Consider the following 25582-nt stretch of genomic DNA (forward strand, 5'->3'; position numbering starts at 1 on the left):
ACAGCAAAGGTGCTGGAGGCTATTCTTCTGTCTCCCGCTCTGGCCTGCTGCTGCTGCCTTTCCCTAAGCTTTTCTCAGAGCAGTGAGCCTCTATCAGTGACCAAGGAGGGACACAGTGCCCTGGGACTCATCCTAAGGCAGTGCCTGGCCAGCTGCCCTCCCCAAAACAAAGTTCCATATGAGACAGGGAAGTCAGGATGTCACTGTGCATGGGTGGTACACAAAACTCCCAGTACTGCCTTTCTCCTGCAGTTTCCTCCTTTTTTTTTTTTATTTTTGCTTTTCTGACACTGGCCTAAAATACTTTTTATCAAACAAAATTTACATCCTGAGTGCAGTTGTGAATATTTCCATGCCAAGAACTGCAACTGATCAACAAAGCCTGGAAGTAGGCTCAGAGGAGATGGGCACAGGTGATGTAGTTTTGATGCTCAGGGAAGAATACAAGGAGCAACCTCACCTGTTGTAAAGAAAACTAAACTTTTCTCAATGGAAAAGGGACCAGAAGGTGCTTTTGCTTCAGATTAATTGCCATATCAGTTGAATGATCAAACCATTGTGTAGGTGTCCTGCGTTAATCACAAAATGTGAATGTTTTCCTGAGCCAGCCAGAACGGTGGGGGGTTCAGCCTAACATAAGCATAAAAACTGACCAGCCCACAAAAAGAACTCTGAAGACAGCTACAGGATTGAGCTGGCTTCAACTCAGGTGTTTCTTCCTGGTGACTGGAGATTCCCAGCGTCAGGACAGTGAGCACTCAGAGATCAGTAACAGGGATTTTGTTTGCACTGTAATCCAACTGAATGTTGCAAAAGCTACATTGTGCTTGTATTGTGATTGCTGCTTCACTCTGCTAAACCAAAATTTCTGTCTAAGCTCAAATGCCCTCAAACAAGCATATCTGGCAACAACACATTAAGCCCTTCTCATGTGGAATGTTCAAGGGTTTGAGCAGACTGTGCTGGAGAAGAGAAGCTGGTGACCGCAAGGCAGCGTGGTCAGGAAACACCTCAGCTCTAGGAGTGGTTTACTCAAGACACCACACACACGGCAGTGTAACGCTGAGCAGTTTGAAATGGCCACCCCTTTGCAGCACCAAGGACAGGCAGGGAAGATGTGAGGAGATAGGCCCGTGTGCCCAACCTGCCTACTAACCTGAGGCCACAACTTGAGGCAAGCAAAACAGACTGCTGGTGATGCTGATTTCTGACCTCGATCCAGCTTAATTTTTAGTCACTTTGACAGTTCAATAAGAAACCAACAACCTTGCATGTATCAAAAAGTAAAACTCTAAATATATTTATTATTCAGTTACATTTGCTTTTCATTGCACAAATTTGGTTTTTATCCCCATGTTTTACAGTTCTTTACAAAGCTGTTAGGAGTTTTAGAAACTGTTAAAATTATCACTTAAGTCTATTTAGGCACAGTTCATTAACGCATAACTCCATTTCCTCCACTTTTTTTTCTCTGTGTGAAAGATTTATGGTTGCATTTAAGCTCCAAATTGAAATACATTTCACAGTCTACACTTTTACGGGCATACTGTCTAAAAAAGAAGTTTTGATTAAATAGTCTTGCCTTATCAAATGTTTCCTGCAAAGCCTAAATGAAACTAACTTCTTTTCCAGAAATGCTGAAATCAACACAACCTTAAGATAAGAACTATGGGGGCTGATCATTTTCTATGCTAACCAGTCATGGGATAACAAAGAAACAGTCCTTAGGATTTAAAAATCCCTCGGAAGAATTACATTAACTTGGAAATAATTTAAATAATTTATTCTGTATGAAAAATAAGCAAAAAAAATTCCAGCAAACAAAACACATATGGTGACAAGGAAATTGTCGTATCCCCTGGACTGCTGAGGCTGTGTCAAGTGCTCTCCCTTCTGATAATGACAGCTTAATAACCAGAGTGTCATATCCCTGGGGCTACCCTCTTTGAAAATGGCTTTGAAGTCTGAAGCTGTCAGGCCTGTTTGACATGGCTGAAAAACGGTGAGCTTCTCGATTTTTTGCGTAGCTCTTCTCTTTGGTGAGAAAGCCTGACCACTCCTGGTGTGAGATTCGTGTGTTTGGATTAAAGCTGTACCCGGGGCGAGCTGCTTTTGCATCTAACTGTGTACTGGAGACTGTTCCCAGGGCACGGGAAAGTCTGTTCTGAAGTGTCTGAAATGAGCTGAATTTTGTTTCAACAACTTTGTTATGCTAATTTTTCATGAAAAGAGTAGTGTTGAATAAGTGACAGATTTTAAAGGACTCTTCCTGAAGAACAAGTATCCCTCTCTGTAATGCTGCAGAGACAACAATATGTGTGACTTTAGCACCGATATCTGTTGTTGCTATTTAGAAATGAATGAATTATTTTTGAAAGCTGAGTAAAGTCTTTGCAGCAGAGAAAAAGGGATACAGAAATCTTTGTGTGATTCTCTTAAGAGTTTTTGGTGCCTGTGAGGTCCCTGCTGGCTGTTGCTTCCAGGGGTAACCAGAGGAGCATCTCACACGAGCACAGGCAGCACACAGCCTTTAGGCCCCCTTGCTAAGGAGTTTGTGGGAATTTCTGAGATTTTTTTTTTTTAACCATTATTTTTTCTTTTTATACTTTGGGAAATTATTAGGGCTTCAGGGAACTAGCAAGGCATGGTGTTCACTTCCACATGTGTCACAACAGAGGTGCACGGTTACAGGTTAAACAGTGGTCACTTGCGCTGCTTGGAATTAAGACATCTCCATGAGCTCTGTATTTGGGGCAAGGAAAAACATTTACCCTCTGGTGCTGTGTCTGTGCTCAGACCCTGGGAACAACTGGCAGAGTGGTCTCTCACCCCACACACAGAGGGAACAAATGAGAGGAGAGCCTCAGGCACCAATGTGGCAGGCAGGTCTGTGCACTCCCTCCATGCTGCTGCTGACCCAGCTCTGCACACCCTGGGCACACTGCTGTGTGAAGGGGGTCACAGGTGCCAGTCCTGAAACCAAGGATGGGACCTGCATCCTGCAGCTGCTCGTCCCCTAAACAAAGGGCCAGTGAAGGCAGCATGTTAGAGCTGGTGCTGAAGGGCACAGGTGAGCATGGCTGCAGGGCTTGGGGAGCTGCTGCAGCCCTGGAGGACACGATGGTGAGCACATCTAGGAAGAGGGAGCCTGCAGCTGTAGGTGACCACAGACATGGGCGAGGCGCGGGCACCTGGGAGCTAAAGCAGCTGCTGTGGGCACAGGGACAAGCACTATTCCAGCAAACAGGGAGGGCTGTTCGTGACCAGCACGGTACTGTGATCCTCCTGTCACTGACAGCACACTTCTAGCACCATTGCTCAAAGGGCTGAAGTGGGTTGGGGGTCCAACTCTCCTTTTAATCCCTCCTGGCAAACTCCTGATGCCAGCTCATTGGCAATTCATTTGGCTGAAGAACCATGGCCCCGGGTGACTGCAGCTGGTCTTTGGCAAGAAGAGGGAAAGGCAGCCACTGACTCAAAGGACCCAGAAGCATCTGCCACACCTGCAGCTTCTCTGGTGAGAACCAGCCCACACTATCACCCCTTTAAAGCAGGACCTCCAAACACCAGTTCTCCTCTAACTATCACGGAAGTGCTGGCCCTTGGTAGCCCCAGTGCAGCCTCCCACTCGGAGCAGGACTATCCCCAGCACCAGGTCAGGGCAGCCGTGGCTCTGCCCAGCCACCTGGCTGCAGGGCCGAGCTGTGAAGTGAGAGGGGTGCATGAAGATCACTTCGGAGCTAGAGGTGCCTCTGAAGCTCAGCTGCAGAGTGGTCTCCCAGCACAGGAGGACAGCAGCCACAGGAGCCGCGTTGCTGGGTCCGGGGGTGGGAAAAGAAGCTGGCAGCTGCCTTCAGCCTCCCACCCACGTCATGTGGAGCAACAGCAAAACAGGCTGTTTCTAGATCTTAACAGGTGGCTTCTCCAGGACTAGAAGAGCAAGATTTTCCAAAGTGTGTCGCTATCATTAATGCACGAGCTTCTGACATGAATGAGCAGGCAAGCAAGGGGAGCCTGAAGAAGTGCAGCAAGTCCATCAATAACTGTCTGGTGTTGATTAGGGAAATGTGACCACCACAAGCCAGAGAAGTCCATGCTGCCTGAAGCATCAATTTTTGTCTCCCAGCTAAAAACCTAGGAGAAGTCATCTGCAGGAACTGGAGTCTGCTCCAGCTACCAGGGGTGCAAAGAGCTGCAGGCCAGCACCCTCAGTAACTGCCTGCGCCCGTGCAGAGGTTTCTGAGCTCCAGCTCCAGCTGTTTAATTTGGACATCCCTCTGGTTTACCAGCTCACGTAGTCTACGGATTTCTTCCTGTTGCCGGTAAAACATCTGCAAGAGCTGTAAGAAAAGTCACATTTTACTTCCTTTACACTAAGAAAACACAAACTAATCTGTCAAATACCACCAGCCATGAGAGAAACAGTATCTAAGAAGGAGATCTTCAACCAACAGATTGAACATCAGCAGTGCTCCTGCTGTCCACTTGCCCAGGTTACGAGTGCAGGTATTTTTCAGCACCACTTAATAATGCTATGTCTGCTTAATTCAGTGGAAAAAATTGCTTCTGTAACTTTGGGGCACCAGCTCAGAGACATGCAGAATATCCATTTGCACACCACAGGAAAATTCAGCTGTGGAAATTCCTGCCCCATCAAGCTACAGACACTAAAGTCTTTCAGAGCCAAAAAAGGGACCTAAGCACAGCTGTGGGAAGGAAATCCTTCCAGGAATTCCTTTTAGGATTCCTTTTAGGAATCCTTTCAGGGTTCCTAAAAGCAAACAACCTGCATGTACTTGAAAATGTCACTGAGCTGGCAATGATGGGGGACTTGCAAATCACCACAGAGATCTACCACTGCACAAGCTGTGGTTACTATGCAGTAGGGGGTTGGCTATGGCTAAAGACAGCTCATGGAGCTGCCAGAACCTCTTCTGGAGCTATTCCCACTGGCAGGCTGTGACCAGCAGCCAGACTCAATGGCACTGCACTGCCAAGTTGCCCCCAGCTGTGAGCTGTGAGCTGTCAAGGCAGAGGCAGAGCCATCCTCCTTTCCACATACAGTTGGATGCACTATGGGCCAAGGGACTGATGTCTTTGGCAAGAAGTGACACCTTCCTCAGGTGTCCCTACTACCCCACCAGGCTCCGAGTGCAGCTCTCATAGAAGGGTTACACTGAACAAAAACCCCTTGTCTTCTCCAGAACCTGGGGGTCACAAGGACCATCTTGTCCCCAGCCAGCCACCAGGCAGGCCTGTGCCACAAGAATGCAGAAACAGTCTGCTCCCTCCTTTCCAGACCTCCTCAGCTGGGGTTCTGCTGGGATGCATTTCTCCCTCCCTTATGCTAACCAGGGCATGCATAGCTTCTGATCCCACAAAGATCAAAGAGCTCACCCTGACCAAGGTCTGCAAAATAAACCCTCCTTGGATTCTGTCCCACTCTCAGCAGCATCCTTCTACCAGCTGACTCTGGGCTTCCCCACCCAACCCCAACTCTTCCCCCCTGCCATTCACACCTCATTTTCAGTTTTCGGTGGTGGACACTCAAATATGTCAAAGCCATTGGAGAGGCGCATTTGCTCATTTTTCAGCAATTTCTCCTCCACTTTCAGCTGTTTCCTGCTGTCTTCAATCTCACGTGGCTTCTGCACATCCTCCAGTGGGATCCTTCCTCCCCGACCCTGCTGCTGGCTTAGGTCGGTAGATTTCGTGAGTGGCTGTGGCTCAAGAAACTGTGGTATGGAATTCATAGCTCCAGAACCTGGTCTCAATGATACCAAGACAGGCCCTAAAGAGGGAGGCAAGTGATGGATTAGCACTCACAAACCACACTTAGAGATCAGCTGTAAGCAATTCAAACAACCCGCAGGGATAAATACAGAAGCACTTGACTGGAGTGGCTTCCAGAGTTCACAGCAGTGAATTTTCAGTGAACTCAAATTATTTTATCTTAGAGCCACATTCATTATGTCTCTCCTTCTCCTCCCTTCCTCTTTGTCCAGCACTTAGGCCAGAGACTCAGGTAGCTTACCCAAGCCCTGGGGAGCTGCAGGGCTGGGGAGCTCTCCATGTGTGCTGACCTTTATTAACTCCGTTCAGCCACTCCTGTGCTGTCAGTGCTGGCTGGGATCCTGTGGTCAAGGGGTAGATGTCTTCCTGGTATGACTCCGACTGCAAGCAAACAAAAGTCCAGAGTCACCATGACAGTCAGGTTTTGGCTTGGAGTGACCATACTGGATTGTGGTGGTGAAAGAAGTTTGTTCCACCACAGCATAGGAAGTGTCAAGAACACTTACTGCTATGTCCCAAGCTGTCCCCAACCTTCACTACCCTAATGAGCCTATACTTGTTGGTTAGAACAAGATCCAGTACCCACCCTCCCTTTGTAGGTTCCTGCACCATCTGTAGCAGGAAATTATCTTCTACACACTGCAGAAATTGTCTAGATTGCATGCAACTGGCCCTGTTGCTTGCCCAGCAAATATCTGGGTAATTGAAGTCCCCCATAAGGACCAGGGCCTGGGATCTCGAGGCTACTTCTAGCTGCTTGTAGAATGCACTATCAACTCGCTCCTCCTCATCAGGGGGCCTGTAGTACACACCCACAACGGTGTCACTCACACTTGCCTCCCCTTGATTCTCACCCACAAGCTCTCAACTGATGGATCATCCTCTCCCAGGTGGAGTTCAATACATTCCAGCTGCTCTTTCTCATAAAGAGCAACTCCTCCACCTCACCTCCCTAGCCTGTCTTTCCTGAAAAGCACACAGCCACCCATGACAGCGTGCCAGTCATCCAGGCCGTCCCACCACGTCTCTGTGATTGCAGTGAGATCGTGGCCTTGTGACTGCACAAAGATCTCAAACTCTTCCTGTTTATTTCCCATGCTGTGTGCATTAGTACACAGGGAGGCACCAGATGCAGGTATCCCTAACAGGACACAGGAAGATTTCAGGCAGGGGATGGGCAATGGTGCCTCCTCTCAGGAGTCTTCACAAGGTCCTACAGGAAGGGTCTCTCAGTGCAGTCACCCACTCCACAGCCCTTCACCTCAGCAACTGCTGCAGAACGTATCTGCACCTACTGGGTACAGAACTGGGAAACCAGTGTTCACTTTTTTTCCCAGGGAGATGCTTCTTCCTTCCACAAGGAGATTTTCATGTCATCCAACACCACCCCTAACCCCTCCCTCTGTCATTATGCCAAAAAGATGACACTAACTGCTGGTTTACAGCCAGGTAGTTGACTTGACCAAGCAGATCAGTGAGCGTGTCTCAGAAAGTTGGCCATTCCACAGAGACCTAACTCTTGAGTTACTCAGGCAGGGTTTGTTGGCAGGGCTGGCCCACAAGCTGACCAGCTTTTTCTACACACCAGATGAGAGAAAATCTCTTCTTCTACCCACTGTCCTGCCCCTCAGAGTCACAGAGAGGGGACACTGCCCTCTTTTTCACTGATATTTGACACTGACATGTACACAACCTGAGATTAACCTACCCGTCGAGGCACAATCATGGAGATGGGTTCAATCAGGCTTTTAGTTGGGATCAGTTTGTAGAAACGGAAAATCTCACAAGCTGACACTTCAAGTCCTCTCTTTGGCATCATTCCTGGTGGGATAGCATGAAAGAGATATGAAAGATATAAATATCCCAAGGAACATTAATTGCATATGCCTTGGAAAAGGGTCACCAAAGTTGCAGCATCAGCTCCACAGCAGAATGGTCTGAAATCTGCACCCAAAACTGCCTCAATGGCACAAATTACAAGACTGAATAATTATTTTTTTCTGTCACGCCAGAGATACACACAGGGTCTGTGGTTCTTGTGCTAAGCCTCCTGCTCCTTACTCGTTCTCATGTGCTGCCAATACATTTACCAGGACTGAGCAGAATTTGCAGGTGATGCTGCAGGATTTGACTCTCAGAACCAGCAGGAAGGGATTTCAGGACACCTAAACAAGACCAGGGTCAGGTAGAAAGCCCTGCCAGCCCAATATCCTCCCCCCAACACTATCTATCCCAAAGCAGAATGGAGTATGAGAAGAGTGTCAACATCTACTCTGTCAGACAGCACCATTTGGAAGAGTACAAGTGTCTTTAAAAGGCCTGCATGAACCAAATCCACCCCACTAAGCTTATCTTTCTGGTGATCAAAAATACAATTACAGTTACTGCATGATAGCTTCATTCCCAATATTGCCAAAACAAAATACAATGTAGAGAAGTGGAGTTCAGATTTGCATTTAGATGAATCTATAATGTAAGGAGAAACAGTCCTTCACAGAGAATCTACTAATTTGGTATTAGTTGAAAACACAGCTTTCGTGGGACACCATGAAGTAAGGTCTCCAAGGAGAGGCAATGTCCTTTGTTTAGGGAATTTACATGGTTATAGGCTTTGGACTGTACAGACCCACAGGAGAGAAATACACTGTGGTTACCAAGTATTTAGAGACCTTGTGTGGCTTAGCCAATCTCTCAACAGTGGTGCTGTCGATTCAATGATGCTGGCATTAAAATCAGGATGCTGTACATTGGAGGGATTACAAAAGCTGAATAGTGGAGAGATCTTAGCACAAGAACCACAGACACCGTGTGTAACTCTGGCCTAACAGGAAAAAAAAATTCAGATATCCCAGTTAAATTTTAAGTGATTTATTCCTTTTGAAGGAAGGAGACTTGCAGGCATAAAATCTAGTGGTGCTAAATATCTGTTCCAATGTCCTGGAAGAATGGGAGTGTTCACAGCTAGTGTGGAGGGGTGGCAAATGGGACTAAAAACATGTCAGTCTATAGGTGAATATGGCTTACAGGATCAACCGGAAAAGGTTAAAGAAACAGGGTCTAAGGGCTGAGAGTCAGATTCTGTGGTCTGAATGGGTCAAACAGTGGGTAGTATGCAGATAGGTTAATAAGCAAGGGTCTCCAGTGGAGGAGAGATGACCTAATCCCAGCAGGTCTGTCTCTAAACACTAGTACAGCAGAAGGTAGGCAAGCAATAAGAGTGAAGGCATTAAGATGTGGAGCACCCACTACCAGAGAACGCCCAGAGTGGAAACAATGTCAACAGAGTTCAATGCCAAAGATCTTGCAGCATGCTGACAAAAGACAAGGAGCATCCTCCACCTTTAAATCCAGACTATCCTCCCTTCCACCTTGACCAGGTGTGTGAAAACAGATGCAGCAATGTCTGGTAAAGCTGCCTGGCCCATGGTCTGCGGGTCAAAAGGAACACCTGCAAGCTGTGACCCTGTAATACCACCCGTGATGTACAGGTCAGCTGGACCAAGCTGAAAGTGGTGCACCTGTAAATCTGTGCGGAGACTGGAATTTCACCCACTGTCTTTTCTAAATGATATTTTGGATAGTCCTGGACACTGACGGCCTCTAAAACAAAGAAGCCACCACCCTCTTGTAATGTTAAGCATATGATGCCACTCACCAATTCCCTTCTGTGGTAAATGAGAACGATACTCCATCAGGTAGTTCAGGTATGGTTTCTCAGGGCTTATCTCATAGTACCGTATATTTCCATCACCCTAAAGGCAAAGAAAATTAACATAAGCCACACTTTGCAGTTCACCATGAGGGTCTGAGAAGAATGCCCAGCCCCAGAAACCACAGAAGGCCAAGAATGAACCTAATATTTACCCCAAGGGTAGGGCACTGCAGTGTACCTCCCCACAGTAAACATGGTATGTATGCAGTGGAAAATGAGTCCTGATGCTGCAGTGCCCTCAGGCACCTTCCCATCATCCCATATCCTGAGGTTAACATACTTCAGAAGCATCTCTGACTTCAACCTGATGCTAACACATGCCAGGAGAACAATCAGACAGGCCAGCATTTGCTGATGTGGAAAGCACTTACCTTTCCCACAACATAAAGCATGTGTGTGTCTGAGTCATAGAAGGGAAACAGGAGTCCTGAGGAGCCATCCAGATCCTCCTCCAGTAAAGGCACAGAAAGGTCATTCTGGGCAGGGCACAAGAAAAAGAGACAGCCATCATCACCTGTCAGTCACCTCAATTTCAGGGGCACCTGACCTGAACTCCCCCTGACAGCAGCCCTAAGCAGAAGGCGATGCACAGTCATGTCCCTGGCTCCTCACAGTCTCCACAGTGTGTGGTGGGAAGGTGCCCACTGCAAGGGAAAAGCTCCTGCCAGCCTTCTGCAGGTAAGGCAGGTAGGAGGACGCAGTACATCACTCCGTACACAAGGCTGGCAGGTCTCACACAAAGCTCTCCCAGCACAACTGATGGGAGCAGTGTCTGGAGGACCAACAGGGCAATGTGGCATGCAATGGCTGCCACTGTGGCTGTGGCACATTTAGCACAGCGTTAATAGGGTTGTCCTGAAGAACAGCCTAGCTGCAGTCTCCATAAAGGCAGAGCTTCTGTGTAGATGCAGTGATGACGTGGGTGGATGCTGGCCTCAGAAAGATGCCGGCTGGGCAGGTCCTGTGCCAGTGCCTACCCTGCACACACCTGGCCTCACAGGCCTTCCCACTGTGTTCTCCAACTTCGTGTGGTCAGCTTCCCCAGCAACTCTAAAGGCAGTGACGTCCTGATGTGAGACCCATGGTATGTCAGAGCACTGCTCAGCCTTGTGGAAAGCCTTTGGACAGCAGCATAGTGCTTTGCCTCTCTCATGTGCAAAGAAGCCATGTCCAAACAGCTAAATGGCAAATCATAGACCTGGCCTACCAGCTTTGTCTGGTACAAAAGGTGACAGCACAACAAAGAGCCCGAGTGTGCTGCACAGTGGTTGACACGGAGGGACAAAGTGAGATGCTGACAAAGAAAAGCATCACACTACATACGAGAGGGCTAGAGGAGAGCTGGGGTTTCTTAAGGCTAGCAGCCATCATGATCAGCTGTCATGTCTTGGAAGTGACCAATAAATGCTACCTCTACTGTCAGGAACCCTCAGAAATCAAAACCAGCTCACATCATTTTCTCCACTGAGGGCTTCACATGAGTACACTGCATCTGAAACTGATTTCTCTTTCCAGTACCAGTAACAAATTGCCAGTAAGATGAGTAAGAGTGGCTTTTAAGTCAGAGCTACACTGAGCACCCAAAAGTCCTCAGAATTATTTCTTCATGTAACAGGCACAGCATTTTCTTTGTTCTGGTGGATTTCTATGCTGAAAACTTTCAGAGCTTCTTCAGAAACTCATACTCTGTTAACTGTCATAGCAGTAAGATCTACCACCCATTGAGAATTTGAAAGACGACTGCTGAATTGCTATTATAAACCAGTTCTTGGGTATTTGGCAGGTGGAAAAGTTAAAGTGACAGCAAAAGAGAGAAAACTGAAGCTGGTGAGGTTAGGACTGCTGGTTCAACTCACTTGATCCCATAATGCAATCTGCCTATTATTCCACCGAGATGTTCCAGTAGAGAATAGCTTTTTCACATTTCCAAGGAACAAGACTTTATTGACTCTGTGAGACTTGTAGCTGGCTTCCTATAGGAAGAGAAAGGACACTGCATGAGTAAGAGACACCACCTGTTGCATTGCTGCATTTCATGTTACCGGAGACCCCTGATTCAGTCACATCTGAAAGATTTGCTTGGCGTGGCTGACTTAACAGTAAGCAGAATTTTATGGGGATCTAAGAAAGTTTGCCTAAACTCTTCAGGACCATTCCCAAAAGGAATTGGATCTCTCGAACTATTGATTTGCAAGAGGGGAATCCCTAATAGTTGTAGGCAGGTCTTTCTGTGAACACAAATCTGTGCAAATGCTTCCAAAATGCAGCCTGCTTCACCTTACAAAAAGTACAGGCAGTAACAGTGGCAAATGTACACTTGCCTCCACCTGTCCACCTGATTTATACAAGCCCTCCCAACATGTCCCATGGAGGACTGCAGGGGCACAGTCCCTCAGCTATGAAAACAGCACACTTCAAGAAGAGTTTCAGGGACCAAGTAGCACAGCAACAAGATGGAGAAACCCTGTTTTCAATAATGACAAGTGTTGCACGAAAAGTAGAAGGCAATAGCACCATCTGGTGCTCTGGGCAATGTGGTGCACAGACGTGTCTAGTGGCAGTGAATCTACCAAGAAGAGAAAACATTCCGAAGGGTGAGATCAGCTGGACCACAAACCTCTGAACCCAACCTACTTGCAGGACTGTTCCGGCACGAGGGTCTATCAGACGTATCTTTCTGTCCCTGCAGGCTGTGGCAAGGAGACTGCCATCTGTGTTGAATGACATGGAGAGGACCACATCTTTGTGAGCATCAAGGACCTTCACCGGGTTCGAGATGACAGCGTCACTGGTGTCAAGGTTCCAGATCATTATCTGGGGCAAAAGAACAAACAAATCAGACACTTTCTGCCTGGCCAGTTAGGAACTTAGTGTACCCTGTTAATTTATTTCTCTCTTCTCTACATGTTCTCCAGCATTTAAAATAATTCCTGGTACACAGAGCATAAGTGTCTGCTCAGAGTGTCTAATATTCTAATTTCCCTTGCAACCACATTTTTTACATAAAAATAGCCAGCATGAGTGCAGACATTTAAGGCAGCACAACAATGAAGCAACACAAGAGTGCATGGCATTCTATATTGTACTCCATCCAGTAAAGAAGGGCCGAGTAGACTGAAGCTCATCAGAAGGGTGGAAAATTAGCAAGTCCATTGGAATTTGTAGCAATGTCCTTTGCCTTTGTGATTACCATGTAATTTCCCCTCAAAGAAGGCTGTTGATCTCTTTAGTATATCTTATAGCTTGAAATTAAAGCAAATTTTAAAACACCCTACCAAACACTGTGTCCCATGAGGAAAGCTCCACAGAGAACATACCCACCTTGTAGTCATAGCCAGAGCTGAAGAGGATGTTATTAGCAGTGGGATGCCATTCAATGAGGCCCACTCTTCGAGCATGCCCAAGAAGTTCCTTCTTAGGAATGGTAATGTTTCTTGTTAGCAAGTGCTTGGGGATGTCCCAGATTTTAACCTGAAAGGCACAGGATGAGTCTTTGTGAGATTGCTAAGAACTTGCCACTAACTATTATTCCCTTGGTAGTAAATATGAATGCTCAATTCTCCTGGCTTTATTGAATGCCAGTCCTTAAATGAGCATCTGTACTCTTATGTGGGCCTGAAGACTCCTCTTTACCCTCTATCTTTAGCCAGAAGTTCTACCAATTTGTTTTAACTTGGCAATCCAAACAAAACACCTAGCACAACTGTCAGCACAACTATGAAGTTATTCCCACAGATGCTGCAGACCTTGCGTCCAGGGCAGAAACAAGCAAATCTGAAATAAACTTCAGCAAAGGGTCCCAGAAGATATTATAGCAGTGATGTGACTGGTCCAAGCAGTCACCCACTCAACACTACCTGCTAAAAGAACAGAGTACTCCCCTGGTCAGGTGACATCTGTACTACTGTTTGTCCCATAAAGAACTGCGCCAGTGCTGAACACTTTGCAAATGACACAGCCCCTTGTCAAAGTACACAGAAGCCCAGCCAGGTGGCCACTCAGCAGATGCTCTGAGTAGCTCTCTGCTCAGATATATGCTTTAATATATATATATTTATTATATATATGTTTATATTTATATATATAAAGCGCCTATCACCGCATGAATAAACATTCTTTGGAATCACTCTGATGGCAGAGGTAAGAACAGGAGTCTGTCACTCAGCCACTCTCTAGTGACCAGCACTGGCACACTGAAATCATTCAACACTGGGAGTGTGCTACCTGCAGCCTTGTGTTCTAGAAGTATGCTGCATGAACACAAAAATCCTGTGTCCTCCTGAGGTAGAATAAGACAGTAGAGGAAACCATCCAAAGGGGCTGAACCTAGGCAGGTAAAATGAGTCTTTCTCACACTAGCCCTAGAAGCACAAGTATTTAGGATAGTAACAGGTGATTAAATCTTCAGCTCAAGGAAAATTACTGTGCTTGTCATAATTTTTCTAGGACTTAGCCTGAAGCAAAAGGGAAGTACATACTCTTTGAAGTACAAACTTCATGGCTATTAACCACACCTGCCCAAGTCTCCCACTGGCTGATGAGGATCATGCCTTTCTAAGCCAAAGAAGAAGCACTAACTCTGAGACCTGCTGAAAAATATAACAACCACTTTCTCAATGGTGTTTTTCCCACTGAGGAACTAGGCCCGTCAGAAATCTAAGGACTGTGGGGTCCAGTGGACTCCAGATGAATTTCTACAGTGGTAAGGGAAAGCACCATGCTCTACAGCTTCATCAGCTATCACTAAGGGAATGGGGCTGAGAAAGTAGGAAAGAAAGGAATTTGTTCAGCACAGGAGTAAGAAGTAAAAGGTGAGCTCTTCTGACTGCCCTTCAACTAGGCAAACAGACTCTTTGGCCGTGCACAAGGAAAGCACCAAAAGTTATGGGCACAAATGGCAATATGGGCACTCCCAGGACCAGAGGAGCCCTGTTTTCCTCAGAAGAGTGCTCAACCCCTCAAAGAAAGGCCCAGTGAGGCCATGGGACCTGTAGCTTCAGATCTTTTCAACTCATCTGGACAAGGCTTTAACTGGTCTGCCTTGAGCAGGGCTTCAACTAAGTGGCCTCTACAGGTCTAGCTATCAAGTACCAGGAACAACAGTCACAGTAAGAAACACAGTCTGCTGTCCTCACTATTTAGGAGGCAGTGAAGAGGTGCCCTTACACTGTGTCACTGTGCAGGGAACCTGAAGATCCCATTTCCTGATGCCACGATGATGATGGGAGGGTAGGACCAAAAAGGAGTTTCAAACAGTCACAAACAGCAAGACTTATTGGAACAGATTTTGGTGCTGCAACCAGCAACAAACTCAGTGTTTCCATCCTTTAGCCTGGAAAACGATCCAGTGCCAAGTTTCAGTAGGAAACTAGAAAAGAAAGCTGACAGAGAACAGCCCATCTGCATAGGCCTGGGGGTCCTGGTGGACAACAGAATAACTACAGCCCAGCAGTATGCCCTGGCAGGGACGAAAGCTAGCAACATCCTGGTCTGGAACAACACGAAAATAGACACTAGATCAAGGGAAGCAATTTTCCCCTTTACTCAGCAATCATTAAACAACAGCTGGAATACTGTATCCATTTTTGCACCTCCCAGTGCAAGAAAGATACTGATACGCTTAAATGAGTCCAGAGGAGGCTATCAGGATGCTCAGGAGGCTGCAGCACTTGCCCTGTGAGGAGGAGCTGACCCTGAGGGATGACCCTGATCAGCTTGGAAAAGAAACAAGTTTCACAGCAAACTGACAGACACCTTCAGCACTCACAGGATTACTGAGAAAATAAAGCCAGGCTCTGTCTTGAAGTGCAGAGTGGGACCACGGGATAAAACAATCACTAACTACACCTGCATATAAGGAAAAAAACATTCCCAGCACAAATGTTTTTGTGATTCTGTAACTACAGCAGGAAGCTTCAAATATTGTGCTCAGAGGGTGGTGGTGCCTTCCTTTCTGCATCCTTTCTGAGGCAGCATGAAAACCTGGCACATGGGCTGGAAAACAAAGTAAAACCCTCAAAAGACTTCAAAAAAGGACATGACTATCCAAAGAAGCAAAGGCAAGTCACTAAAGAGGAAGGACAACTCAAAGAGCCTAGATTTCCAATTCAGGACTGATTCTGGTACAGTTGAAATGGCAGAGGATGTGCACCAAGCCAGGGCTGGAGGAAATGACAGGAGAAACCTCCCTGATGCTGTATGGCAGAGGGGGAAAATACCCAGTGGGAAAAAAACTACAGGCAATCCCTGGAAGAAAGCACAGTGGTTAGTCAGGTGTCCTCATTATCACAGAAGCCAACATCACACCTTTGACAGGACATGGAAAGCAACTTTTCAGTGGGTAGCTATGGGCTAAACTGTCCCTTCCAAATGTGAATTGAATCTTTCAATTTCTATTAACTAGTCTGCATTTCCCCTAAAGTCAAATATGTGACTGCATCTTAATGATACTAACTTCAGCCAAACCTCTTACTGCCTAAAATTTACTGCCTAAAACTTAAGCCTAATGTGATGTATTCAGCATCTTTTTATAGGTTTGCATTAGCATGAACCTTTGCATCTCTGGAGTCTTTCTTGATTTCAGTAGGAAAATGCTCATTTCATTTATGCCTTTTGCAGACACAAATTCCTTGGTTACCCCACAACTGATCCAGCGTGACTTTACAGAGTAAATGACTGTAGGAATAAGATCAAATTTGCTCTGCAGGGAATTAATCTGTAATAGCTGTTCCAGATTAGGTATTGAAGCTTTTATTCTAAAGTAAAGGAAGAGTTTCATAGCAATTAAATTTGAATAGTCATGTCATTTTAAACCCTTGTTCTGTTTTTCTTATGCAAATACACACAAAAAATGCAAGCCCCCACAAAACAGGTCTTCCTCTTCACAATGATTTTGGTGTATCACCGGGAAGGTATCACAGATATCTAATCTCAAAAGGAAGACAGGAACCTTACTCTTACCTAACTTTTCACATCTCATCCATGGGCCTTTTGATTTCTGTTTTATTTCTTTCCCAAAAAAGCACGTTAGTCAGGTAATAACACAGAGTACAAGCATGCAAACTTACTGTGGCATCTTCTGAACACGAAGCTATTACAAAGTCATTGAAGGGGTTCCACTTGATGTCGAGAACATTCCCTTTGTGCCCGCAGATTTTGGGATAATGTGGGTCAAGCTTGCCTGTCTGGAAAGAAACAAATGTCATCACACCTGGGGTGAGCCACAGAATCACAGGACTTTTTCAAGGAAGACCCAAGCCAGCTCCCGTAAGAAACCTCTTTCTGCTTTCTATGCTCCGAACACCCTGGGTGTTATCTATCTGTTGAAAACAGATTTTTGCTGTCCCTGCAAGTCAAGTTCTGGTGACACCAGTGAAGAGAGGAAAGAAGTGCTCAGGCCTTCCTAAGTACACACTGCTATGAAGAAATCTGTGTGCATGCAGCAGTCGAGACTGCTGAATTTGGAAGACAGTGTTGGGTTCAGACACCAGAATAGCACTTAGAGGGGAAACATTTATGAATGAGCTGAATCTTCCACATTTTTTTTAAAGATCTGTGGGAAAAAAAGAAGTCAGAATATCTTTCAGAACATATTTCATATATGCAGGAGGGAAAAATGTTTTAGCTGTTTTTTTTAGCCTTACCAGCTAGATTTTTTTTTTCTTTTAGCAAAGAAATTTGTGGCACAAATTACAGCTGCAGTTTTTCTTCCAGTAAACTATCCTCTTCTCTCCGAGAGTGTCCAAATACAGCCATTCACCAGATTCAATCTGATTCCAAACTCGCACAAACGCTGCCGCGTCTGGGCAGGGTCTCCCCCGGCAGGTACCCCCAGCGAGCACACCCAGAACACCCGCGGGCCTGGCGCCACACGGGAGCTGTGTTGAGTCAGGATGACCCATGCTGCAGGCAGTCTCCACTACCAACTCAAGTGGGCGTACTTATTACGTGCTAGGAAGGGTGCCGTGGAGTCTGTTAACGTCGGAGCAGGTCTTGCTTCTCCCTGCCACAGTGGCAAGCTGGCAACACTTACCTGCCTGCTTTTATCTCACCTGGAAGAACTGTAAGGAAGAACAAATGCAAATGCATGCTCTCCTGGGAAGCAGACACTGCTGTCAGTGCACTCCCACACCTCCAGAGGTGGGTCTTAAGGCAGCACAGCAGCAGGGAATCGGTGCTAGCTAGCCCTAACCGGGATGGATGTGGCTAGGGTGTCATTTTCCCAGCCTTGAAAATCTGTACGGTTCTGAATGCAGAGCAGGACATGATGTGTAACTATTCTGGCTTTACTGGAAAGTTTGTCACATAGACTGGGACTAACCTGCTTTAAACTGAACACCCATAGTGCTTTGAAATGTAAAAGACTGTGCTTTTTTAGACTATAGTCTAAAACAATTCCCTTTTATAACAATGACAATACAAAGTGACTTGGGAAGGCAGAAGAGAGATAAAAGGCCTTTAATACACAGCGTTTTCCCACCCACAGTGTCCTTTTGCAGGCTTCAGGGCTTGGTTTCAAGCTGGCAACTCACTGAGCTGGGCAGTCTGCTCTACGGGGACAACTTAATCCCTATGGGAACTCCATTCCCTTCCAGAGGTGGCTACCTATCTGCTCCCCACTCCATTTGGGAGACTCCAGGGCTGCCCTGGACCAATCTTCCTGCCCTGTCATGCAAGGCTCTCCTACCCCCACATCCTCAGCAGGCTCAACTGGCCTGGAAAAGGAGACCTTGCTCTCCTGACCACCAGTCCCACCTGCACCAAAGCAACACCTCAGTCCTGGGATAGCAGGACCCGCAATACATGAAGCCCAGGCTGCCAACAAACATATATGGCACATAGGGCTGCTGGTCTCCAATGGACATCTGCATGTGGAAGTACAGCTTTTCATGTGGGAGGCAAATTTCATTCCACAGATCAAAAAAACTATCTCAGTAACTCATACAGAGACACCCGACTTTCACAAAAGAGCAGAGCTTGAAAATTAGTAATTTTTCAAACACTCATTTTCTCAACTCCCAGCATTTTTGTAAAGTTGCCAAACTCAGAGTTCTTTAATGAAAACAGCTTCCAGCAGGACAGCTATTAAAACTCCACCAGCGGATTAGTACAGGGTTGATAACGGCGACATGAGCCAGACCCACATCTCAGGTGTTCTCCAAAAGGCACTAACACACCTTGTCAACACACTGCAGCTCAGGTCTCACATAGGGTCAGTTGGGTAAGGCCTGAGGAGTCATCAGAGCTTTAATTTCATAGTTGTTGTCCTCAGAGAGAAGGGAGCAGGGTTAGTGTCTAGGAGGTCCACACAACCATAGATGTCCTCCCTTTCACACCCGGTGCTGGCCCATTCACAGACTGGAGACTGCAAAGACTTGGACACAAATGTAACCCTGTCTCTTGAACCTTAGTTGTCCTTTTGCTACCCCTTCACTTTTGAAGAGAGGGATGCAGTGACTCTTCTCGTTAGAGAGAGAAAAATACAGGCCTTTGTCTTTCAAAGGAAGGCCACAAAAGTTGCCCTCCATGCCAAGGTACTTCCTGGGCATTTCTCCAGCAAATCTGCGTAAGATGCCAAGTTACAGCCACCAAGCCCATGTCTCTTCCAAGTTGCAAGATTTACAAGGTCTGTTCTGGGCATCAGGCAGCTGCTGTGGGCACAGCCACTTCCCTTCCTGGGGGCATGCGCTGCCGTTTCAACCAGCTGGCTTCCATGGCACATCTTTATGAGGACCTAACTGATACATTGTGCAACAGAAGAACATCCTCCAAGTGGTAGCAAATATTCAACCAATTCCTCTCCAGGTTGAATGCAAAGGCCCGCTGAAAAGAGGGTATCTATGGCAAGGAGCTCTTTCCCTGTACAACCCCTGCTGCACCAAACCCTACCTCACTCCTAGGCTCTCAGGGACAAAAAATGGTGCAGAAGGCAAGGAGTGCTGTTTACTCAAGAAGAGATGAGTGATCTTGGTGTCCATGACTCAGCAGGAGAGGAGCACAACAAAGCAAGGAGGCATGGTTAAACGGAGTGAGGTTGAGCCTCCATTCGAGTACATCCTGAGGTAGGCATCCTCTCTGACTGCACACACATAACGAACACAAAAGAGGGAGGGATAAGAGCTGCTCCCCAAGGAGGTTGTTCATCTTCCCCATGAAGTGTAGCCTTCCCTGTCCTGGCTACCATCTCCCACTTTGGCTAAACATGATGTCTTGGCTCTTGGGCTTTTCCTCCACATCGTGGATTGTTTGGGATGTGGCTGCCTGTGAATCCAGTCAAAAGTAACCACAGATCAGCTGTCCATCATGAGAGAGCAATATTGTCTTAAGCACATGTTGCCAGCACAGACTGCCTTTTTTGCCCAGGCAGCTGGGGGCACAAGCCAAGAGACCTCTGTACTGTCTACTATGAGTAGACACAGGTGGAGGTGGCAGTCACAAATAACCACCACCAGAAGCTCAAGTCACAAGCTGCTGCTTTTCACCAGGTGGCACCGGTTTGGAGGCACCTCATAAGAAAATGTAACTGGTATTGCAGGCCCCAGACTCAAGGAATTCCTTTCTGTGGGTGGCAGAGGCTGCCATGACTCAGGAACAGGTATTCGGAGAACAGCTATACAAAGCGCAGCACATACAGATCCTTTCCCTGATCCATAACCAAAGGTCAACCCTCAAGGGACTTCTTGAACTAGGGGACCTCCATCTGAACAAATACAGTTCCTAAACCAACTCCTATCCATAACTCCATCTTATTTTGAACCTTTTAATTCTTCCAGGCTCATCAGCATCTGGAGCAGTGAGCTCCACATCTGAACTGCAGAGGCATACACATCTGCTGCTAATGGTCTGCAGGATACCATCTACCATGCAAATCAAGAATTGTTCCTTATGCTTCTTCCCAACCCTCTTCATAGTTTTATGTATCTTTCTCTTTTGTCTTTTTTTCCTGGACTGATTGGGGCCCAACCCACAAAGTCTTTCCTCACGTGAAAGCAATTTCACATTTTCACTGAAGTACCCGAATACAAGCAGTATTTCAGACCTGGACAGATTATCTGAGCAAGTGTTAAGAATGGAAGAGTGTCTACTAAAGACTAGCCAAGTCAGGAGGAAGTGAGAAGACAGAAGAATTAGTAGTAAGTAGTGCAAGCACCCTCAGCTCATTTTGCCCACACTTTGAGAGCTGGGTCCCGCCCCACATCCCACAGTCACCAGCTGCCTGCTTATAGATGCAGTTCAGTGATAAAGACAAGTTCTTCAGCCTCAACAGAACATGGTCAAAAGGGCAAAAGTGACTCAGTCAAGAAAAACAGGGTAGTGGTTAAGTTTAGGACTGTCTCTGAACAGCACCAGCAGTGGAGGAGTAAACAGAGTCTCGGAAGGCCAGGAACTGTGCTAGGTTCTTCAAGCATAGCCAGTTCACTTTCATCCTTAGAAAATATAGACTGAAAAATTGGCATTGCAATAACACCATCAATTAACTTTTAATTAAAGGCTGAAAATTTGTCTTTCATCTGCTCTGCCCTGATTCCAGAGAGCTCATAATCTCATATTGAAGCTAATCCACATTATGCATGCCTAATTTTTTCTGAAGCAATAAACATCAGACAGACAGCTTCTCCCTCTCATCAGATCCCGAAGTCATCAAAACCCACAAACATGGGATTTGATTCTGAAAGGGAAGCTTTTCCAGCATCAGTGCTTGAAGGTTAAGAGCTTCATTGCCTGATAACCATGTCTCCATTCCTTCACAAAGGAAACATTCCATATTCTCCTTTGGCCACAGCTGAAGCAGTGACGCTAAAACACTTTCCACTTTTTACCCTCTGTATCTACTAACTGCTTCCTTATTTGCAATTTCTCCTAAGAGACAAATACCTGGGCAGCACAGATCCCATTGATTATACAAGAAAGGCAAATGAGATATGAAATGAAGGAAGGTTTAAAAAAACTGCAAGCAGCAATGTAAGACACACACATCCCAGGAATCACCTGTCAGGGCATCTGTGGCCCTTTCTATCATTTTGAAATTCAGGCAACAGCACTAACTGAATATCCTGTGTGGCCCAGCTCCCTAGAAAGCCCATCTCTTCTCCATCCACTTGTCTCTTAAGCTACATCTATATCACTCCACTCAGCATTATTAGGTGTCATTGAATCACGCTCAATGAATTAGGCAGCTCACCTGGGCAGAACTTACCTGGTGGATGGGAATGACGAGGAAGGCCCCCCCACCCGCACATTCGGTGACCACTGCAATGAAGTGGGGGTTCACAGCGCAGAAGTGGTTGTCGTGCACGTTACGGGTGATGGGCACGCAGTCGTAGCACTTCTCCTTGCTGGCTGCTTTGCCATACACATGGCGGAACTTGGAGCTGCGGTACTGGGGGTGCCACGACATCTGCAAGAGGAGAAACACAACACCCCATTACATAAGGACTGGCAGTCCTGGCAAGGCTTGCAGGCCCTCTCCCCAGGACCAGCTCACCCTCCCCATATAGGCTTCTCACAGCAACCCTCAAGCCAGCAGCTGGCAGTGCTGTTTTCCTCTGCAGGTCTTCACCCCTTTGCCTCTGCACCCATTGCACATCTCTGAGGGAGAGAGGAGAAAGCTCTTTCCACGACCAGCCAGCTGGCCTGTGCATGCACCAGCAGCCCCTATCACTGGGGCAGGTCCACATGGCAGCAAATTGAAGAGGAGATGAATCCTGGTAGCACAGAGCTCAGGAAGCATCAGCATCCTGAGTGAGGAAAGCCTGAAATATGGTGAGTGAATGAGCCAGTCTGGATGCATGCTTCGTTTAGCCCTCAGGTGATTTCGAATAATAAAAAAAAAACCAAACCTCAATTCTGCTCACATGAAGGAAAAAAAAAAAAAAAAGAGATTTGACACATGGTAGGAACAGTTAGTCACCTGTTGGGGTTTTTTTTCCCCACTGACAATGATGTTCTTCATGTCTGCTTTATAACTGCACAACAGTCTTCTGACAGACAGCATTTTAAACAGCATTTAAATGAGATACATAAAGCATGCTAAACACAAGAATCTCTTCCCACAGAGAGCAGTGAAGGTTAATGGAACTGATGTCAAATAGGAAACTACCAGTGCTGGGCAGAAAAGGCAATTCATGCTGTTTAACACCTGGTCTAGCTCTAGACAGTAAAAGGCACATGGCAGGGACAGGGAAAAGATCCCTGTTGCAGTTTTGCATGGCTGGGTTCTAATGGAGAAGAGAGGGCTGCAGGGATGGCTTCTGCAGGAAGCAGACAGAAGCTCTCTGCAGGGCCCAGAGAGTAAACATCGGAGTCGTTGCTGACCAAGGCTGAGCCCATCAGCAATGGTCACAGCAACTCTGGGAATCACATTTAAGAAGACAAAAAATGGAAGCAGCTGCATTTTACCATGAGAGCCGTGAGTGAGAAGATGTAAGAAACTGCAGGCACCAAGGTCAGTGAAGAAAGGGGAGAAGAATGAGGCGCTTCAGGTGCTGGAGAGAGAGATTCCCCTGCAGCCCATGGAGAAGACCATGGTGGAGCGGGTGTCCCCCTGCAGCCCATGGATAAGGACAAGGAGCAGACACCATCTACAGCCTTTGGAGAGACTGATCCATGCCAGAGCAGGTTGGCTGGGGGACTTGTGGTTCTGTGGGAGACCAGGCTGGAGCAGTCCTGTTCCATTGGCTGCCTCCTCCCAATCTACTGGCACAGCTCAGAGCCAACCCCACCTTGGACAAATACATATGCCTGTAAAAAATCAGTCCTGGCAGCTCACCAGTTGCTTTCACAGTCATTTTTGCTCACTTTTACCTTGGCATGTTTTACCTATGTTAGCCCTGCATGTGGCCATATTCTTAGCTGATTAAATTTCTTGTGCAGAAAACATTAGGTGCAAAGGATGTCTGATGCAGTGAGGGCTACCTATCCCAAACAAAACCAAAGAAATGCAAATTACTTGAAAATGAAAGCAGCAGTCCTGGGGAGCTAATCTTGGAAGAAGGCATGTTCAGAAACAGAAAGAAACCTCAGGTCACATGCAACTGGCTAGCTCCTCAAGCAGACCCAGAGGTGCAGCGTTCTGAAACAAATTCACACTCATTACAGCTTTAGTGGTTAGGTTTACTCACACAGGGGAACAAAAAAATTGGTGTATTGCAGTGGATGGTGGATGCCACAGTTCCTTCTTACAGCAGGAAGATTACCTTTCAAAAAAGGAAATTAATTGCCTGGCTCCAAGGAACTTCTAGCTAAACTGCTCTTGAAGTAGGAGAGTATGTGGTCTGGAGGTTCAAAGCTTCTCTGCAGAAAGGATTCTCCATGCACAAGCAAGAACTGAATTATTGTGGTATCATTCCTATGGACAGCAAGAGCACTCAGCAAGATACTGACATTCCATGCAAACTACCTGTAACATGTTAATGGCAAATAAAGACTAAAGGAAATAAAAGGAATTAAATGCCAGTGTTTGGACAGTGTTTAGGAAAGAGAGCACTCTCCTATTTCAATTTGTAGAATTAAGGTTCAGCTGCCACAGGAATGGACTTCAAAACACTCTAAAGAAAGCAGAAAGCAGGGAACATAATAAACTTGGTAAAATCAATCCCAGTGGAACAGTATCCCTCTTTACACAATTGCAGTCACAGCAAAAGGTCACCATTAAAGGAAACAGCTCTTGGATAAAATATGGTAAGAAACAGTCTGAATAGGTGCAGAATCAACAGAGTATGTCTGGTACAGTGGAAGACACTGATCCCAAATAAACCAGATGTATGGACATTATGAAAAAAGTTGTTTGGAAGGAGTGTGTAGGAGTGCTCTGCCCTAAGAGTTGCTGGAGTGATGATACATCTCCATCCCTGGAAATCCATTTATGACTTGATTAGAAAAAGCCATATCCTCCTTGATCTAATATTCCTAACGGTCCTGCTCCTAACAGGAGGCTGAACTAGAGAAAACTAAGGGCATAGTGCCACCAAATCAACCTTACAATTTACAATTTTAAAAGTTCACATCTTCACTAAGTAAAATAAATGCCTGTGTGTACATCCTGTCTGCTACAAGCCATGCAGAGGACAAGACATGCTTCCTCAGCAAGGGACAATCTTCCAGCAGGGACAATCTTCCAGCAGGCTGCTGATGAGACCAGCACAGCCAGGGCTCAGGCAGATCTCAGCTGTTGCTGCAAACTATGGTGCCTAGAAGATCCTTGCAGAGGAAAGAATTGCTGTTACTAGAAGCTCTCCATCAGAACTCTCAACACACCAAATGCTGTGCTACGTGCATTTATGCAGGCCAAATACTGAATGCATAGGTGGGTGTATAGGTACCAAAAGAACTACAGAGACTCTTATCCCTGAAGTGGGTGCACAGCTTGCCCAGATGTACCCTTTTTGCTGCTGTCCGGACAGTGTAGGAACCAGTCACAGGCCCCTGGTAGCCTTTTCCACTATCGGTCCTGCCCCAGCCTCTTTTGCTCAGCCTCTGTGCTTGATTGGCAGGGCAGAAGGGGCCTCATGCACAAGTCTCTTCCTTGTTTTTTTTTTTCTTAAAGCAGCAGGTTTTCCAGTCACTTTTCCTCTTCCTTCTACCTTCCTGGAAGGAAGGGGTTGGCTTATTCAATCCTCATCTGGGACTTCAACCATCTGACCACTCCTTGTTCTGCCAGATGCAATGCTTATTTGTTCCTGGGAGAGACAGTGTGACTGCATGCTATAACTCCAGGGCTGAAGGTGGCACAGGGGGATGAGAAGCATCTCTGCTCCTTCTGCTTACCAAGAGGAGCAGAAAGCACCACAACGAAGGCAGAGATGGGTGAAAAACACTCATGGCCAGACAGGGGGGAGAAGCATGGGTTTTTACAGCATCTCCCATCCAGGGTTCACAGAACCTGTACTGGTGCAGTTGGCAAAAAGCTGGACTTACAGAGGTGTCAGAGAAGGCAGCTCTGCAAATACCATGTGGGAGACGCTGTCTCCTCAGTTTACAAGCAGAGAAGATGAAAGTTTATGGCAGCAGCCCAGATGGAGAAGCTGTGAAGAGCTGGGTTGGGCAAAACACTTCTCTACAGGGCTGTACCTGAGCACC

General features: G+C 46.5%; 1 protein-coding gene across 1 annotated transcript; it reads right to left on the reverse strand.

Annotated features, from left to right (window-relative positions):
- Window positions 1-4208: 4208 nt before the first annotated feature.
- Window positions 4209-21902, reverse strand: CORO2A (coronin 2A; the record flags this gene model as incomplete). The annotated part of the gene is made up of 11 exons (XM_084277886.1): window positions 4209-4340; window positions 5520-5791; window positions 6084-6174; window positions 7502-7614; window positions 9449-9545; window positions 9877-9981; window positions 11362-11478; window positions 12140-12319; window positions 12827-12976; window positions 16573-16689; window positions 21702-21902. The coding sequence occupies 11 exons, from the start codon at window positions 21900-21902 to the stop codon at window positions 4209-4211; spliced, it is 1575 nt and encodes a 524-aa protein (XP_084134012.1).
- Between the last annotated feature and the right edge of the window lie 3680 nt (window positions 21903-25582).

The sequence above is a fragment of the Gallinula chloropus genome (genome assembly GCF_964237585.1).
Source record: "Gallinula chloropus genome assembly, chromosome: Z".
NCBI classification, from domain to species: Eukaryota; Metazoa; Chordata; class Aves; order Gruiformes; family Rallidae; genus Gallinula; species Gallinula chloropus.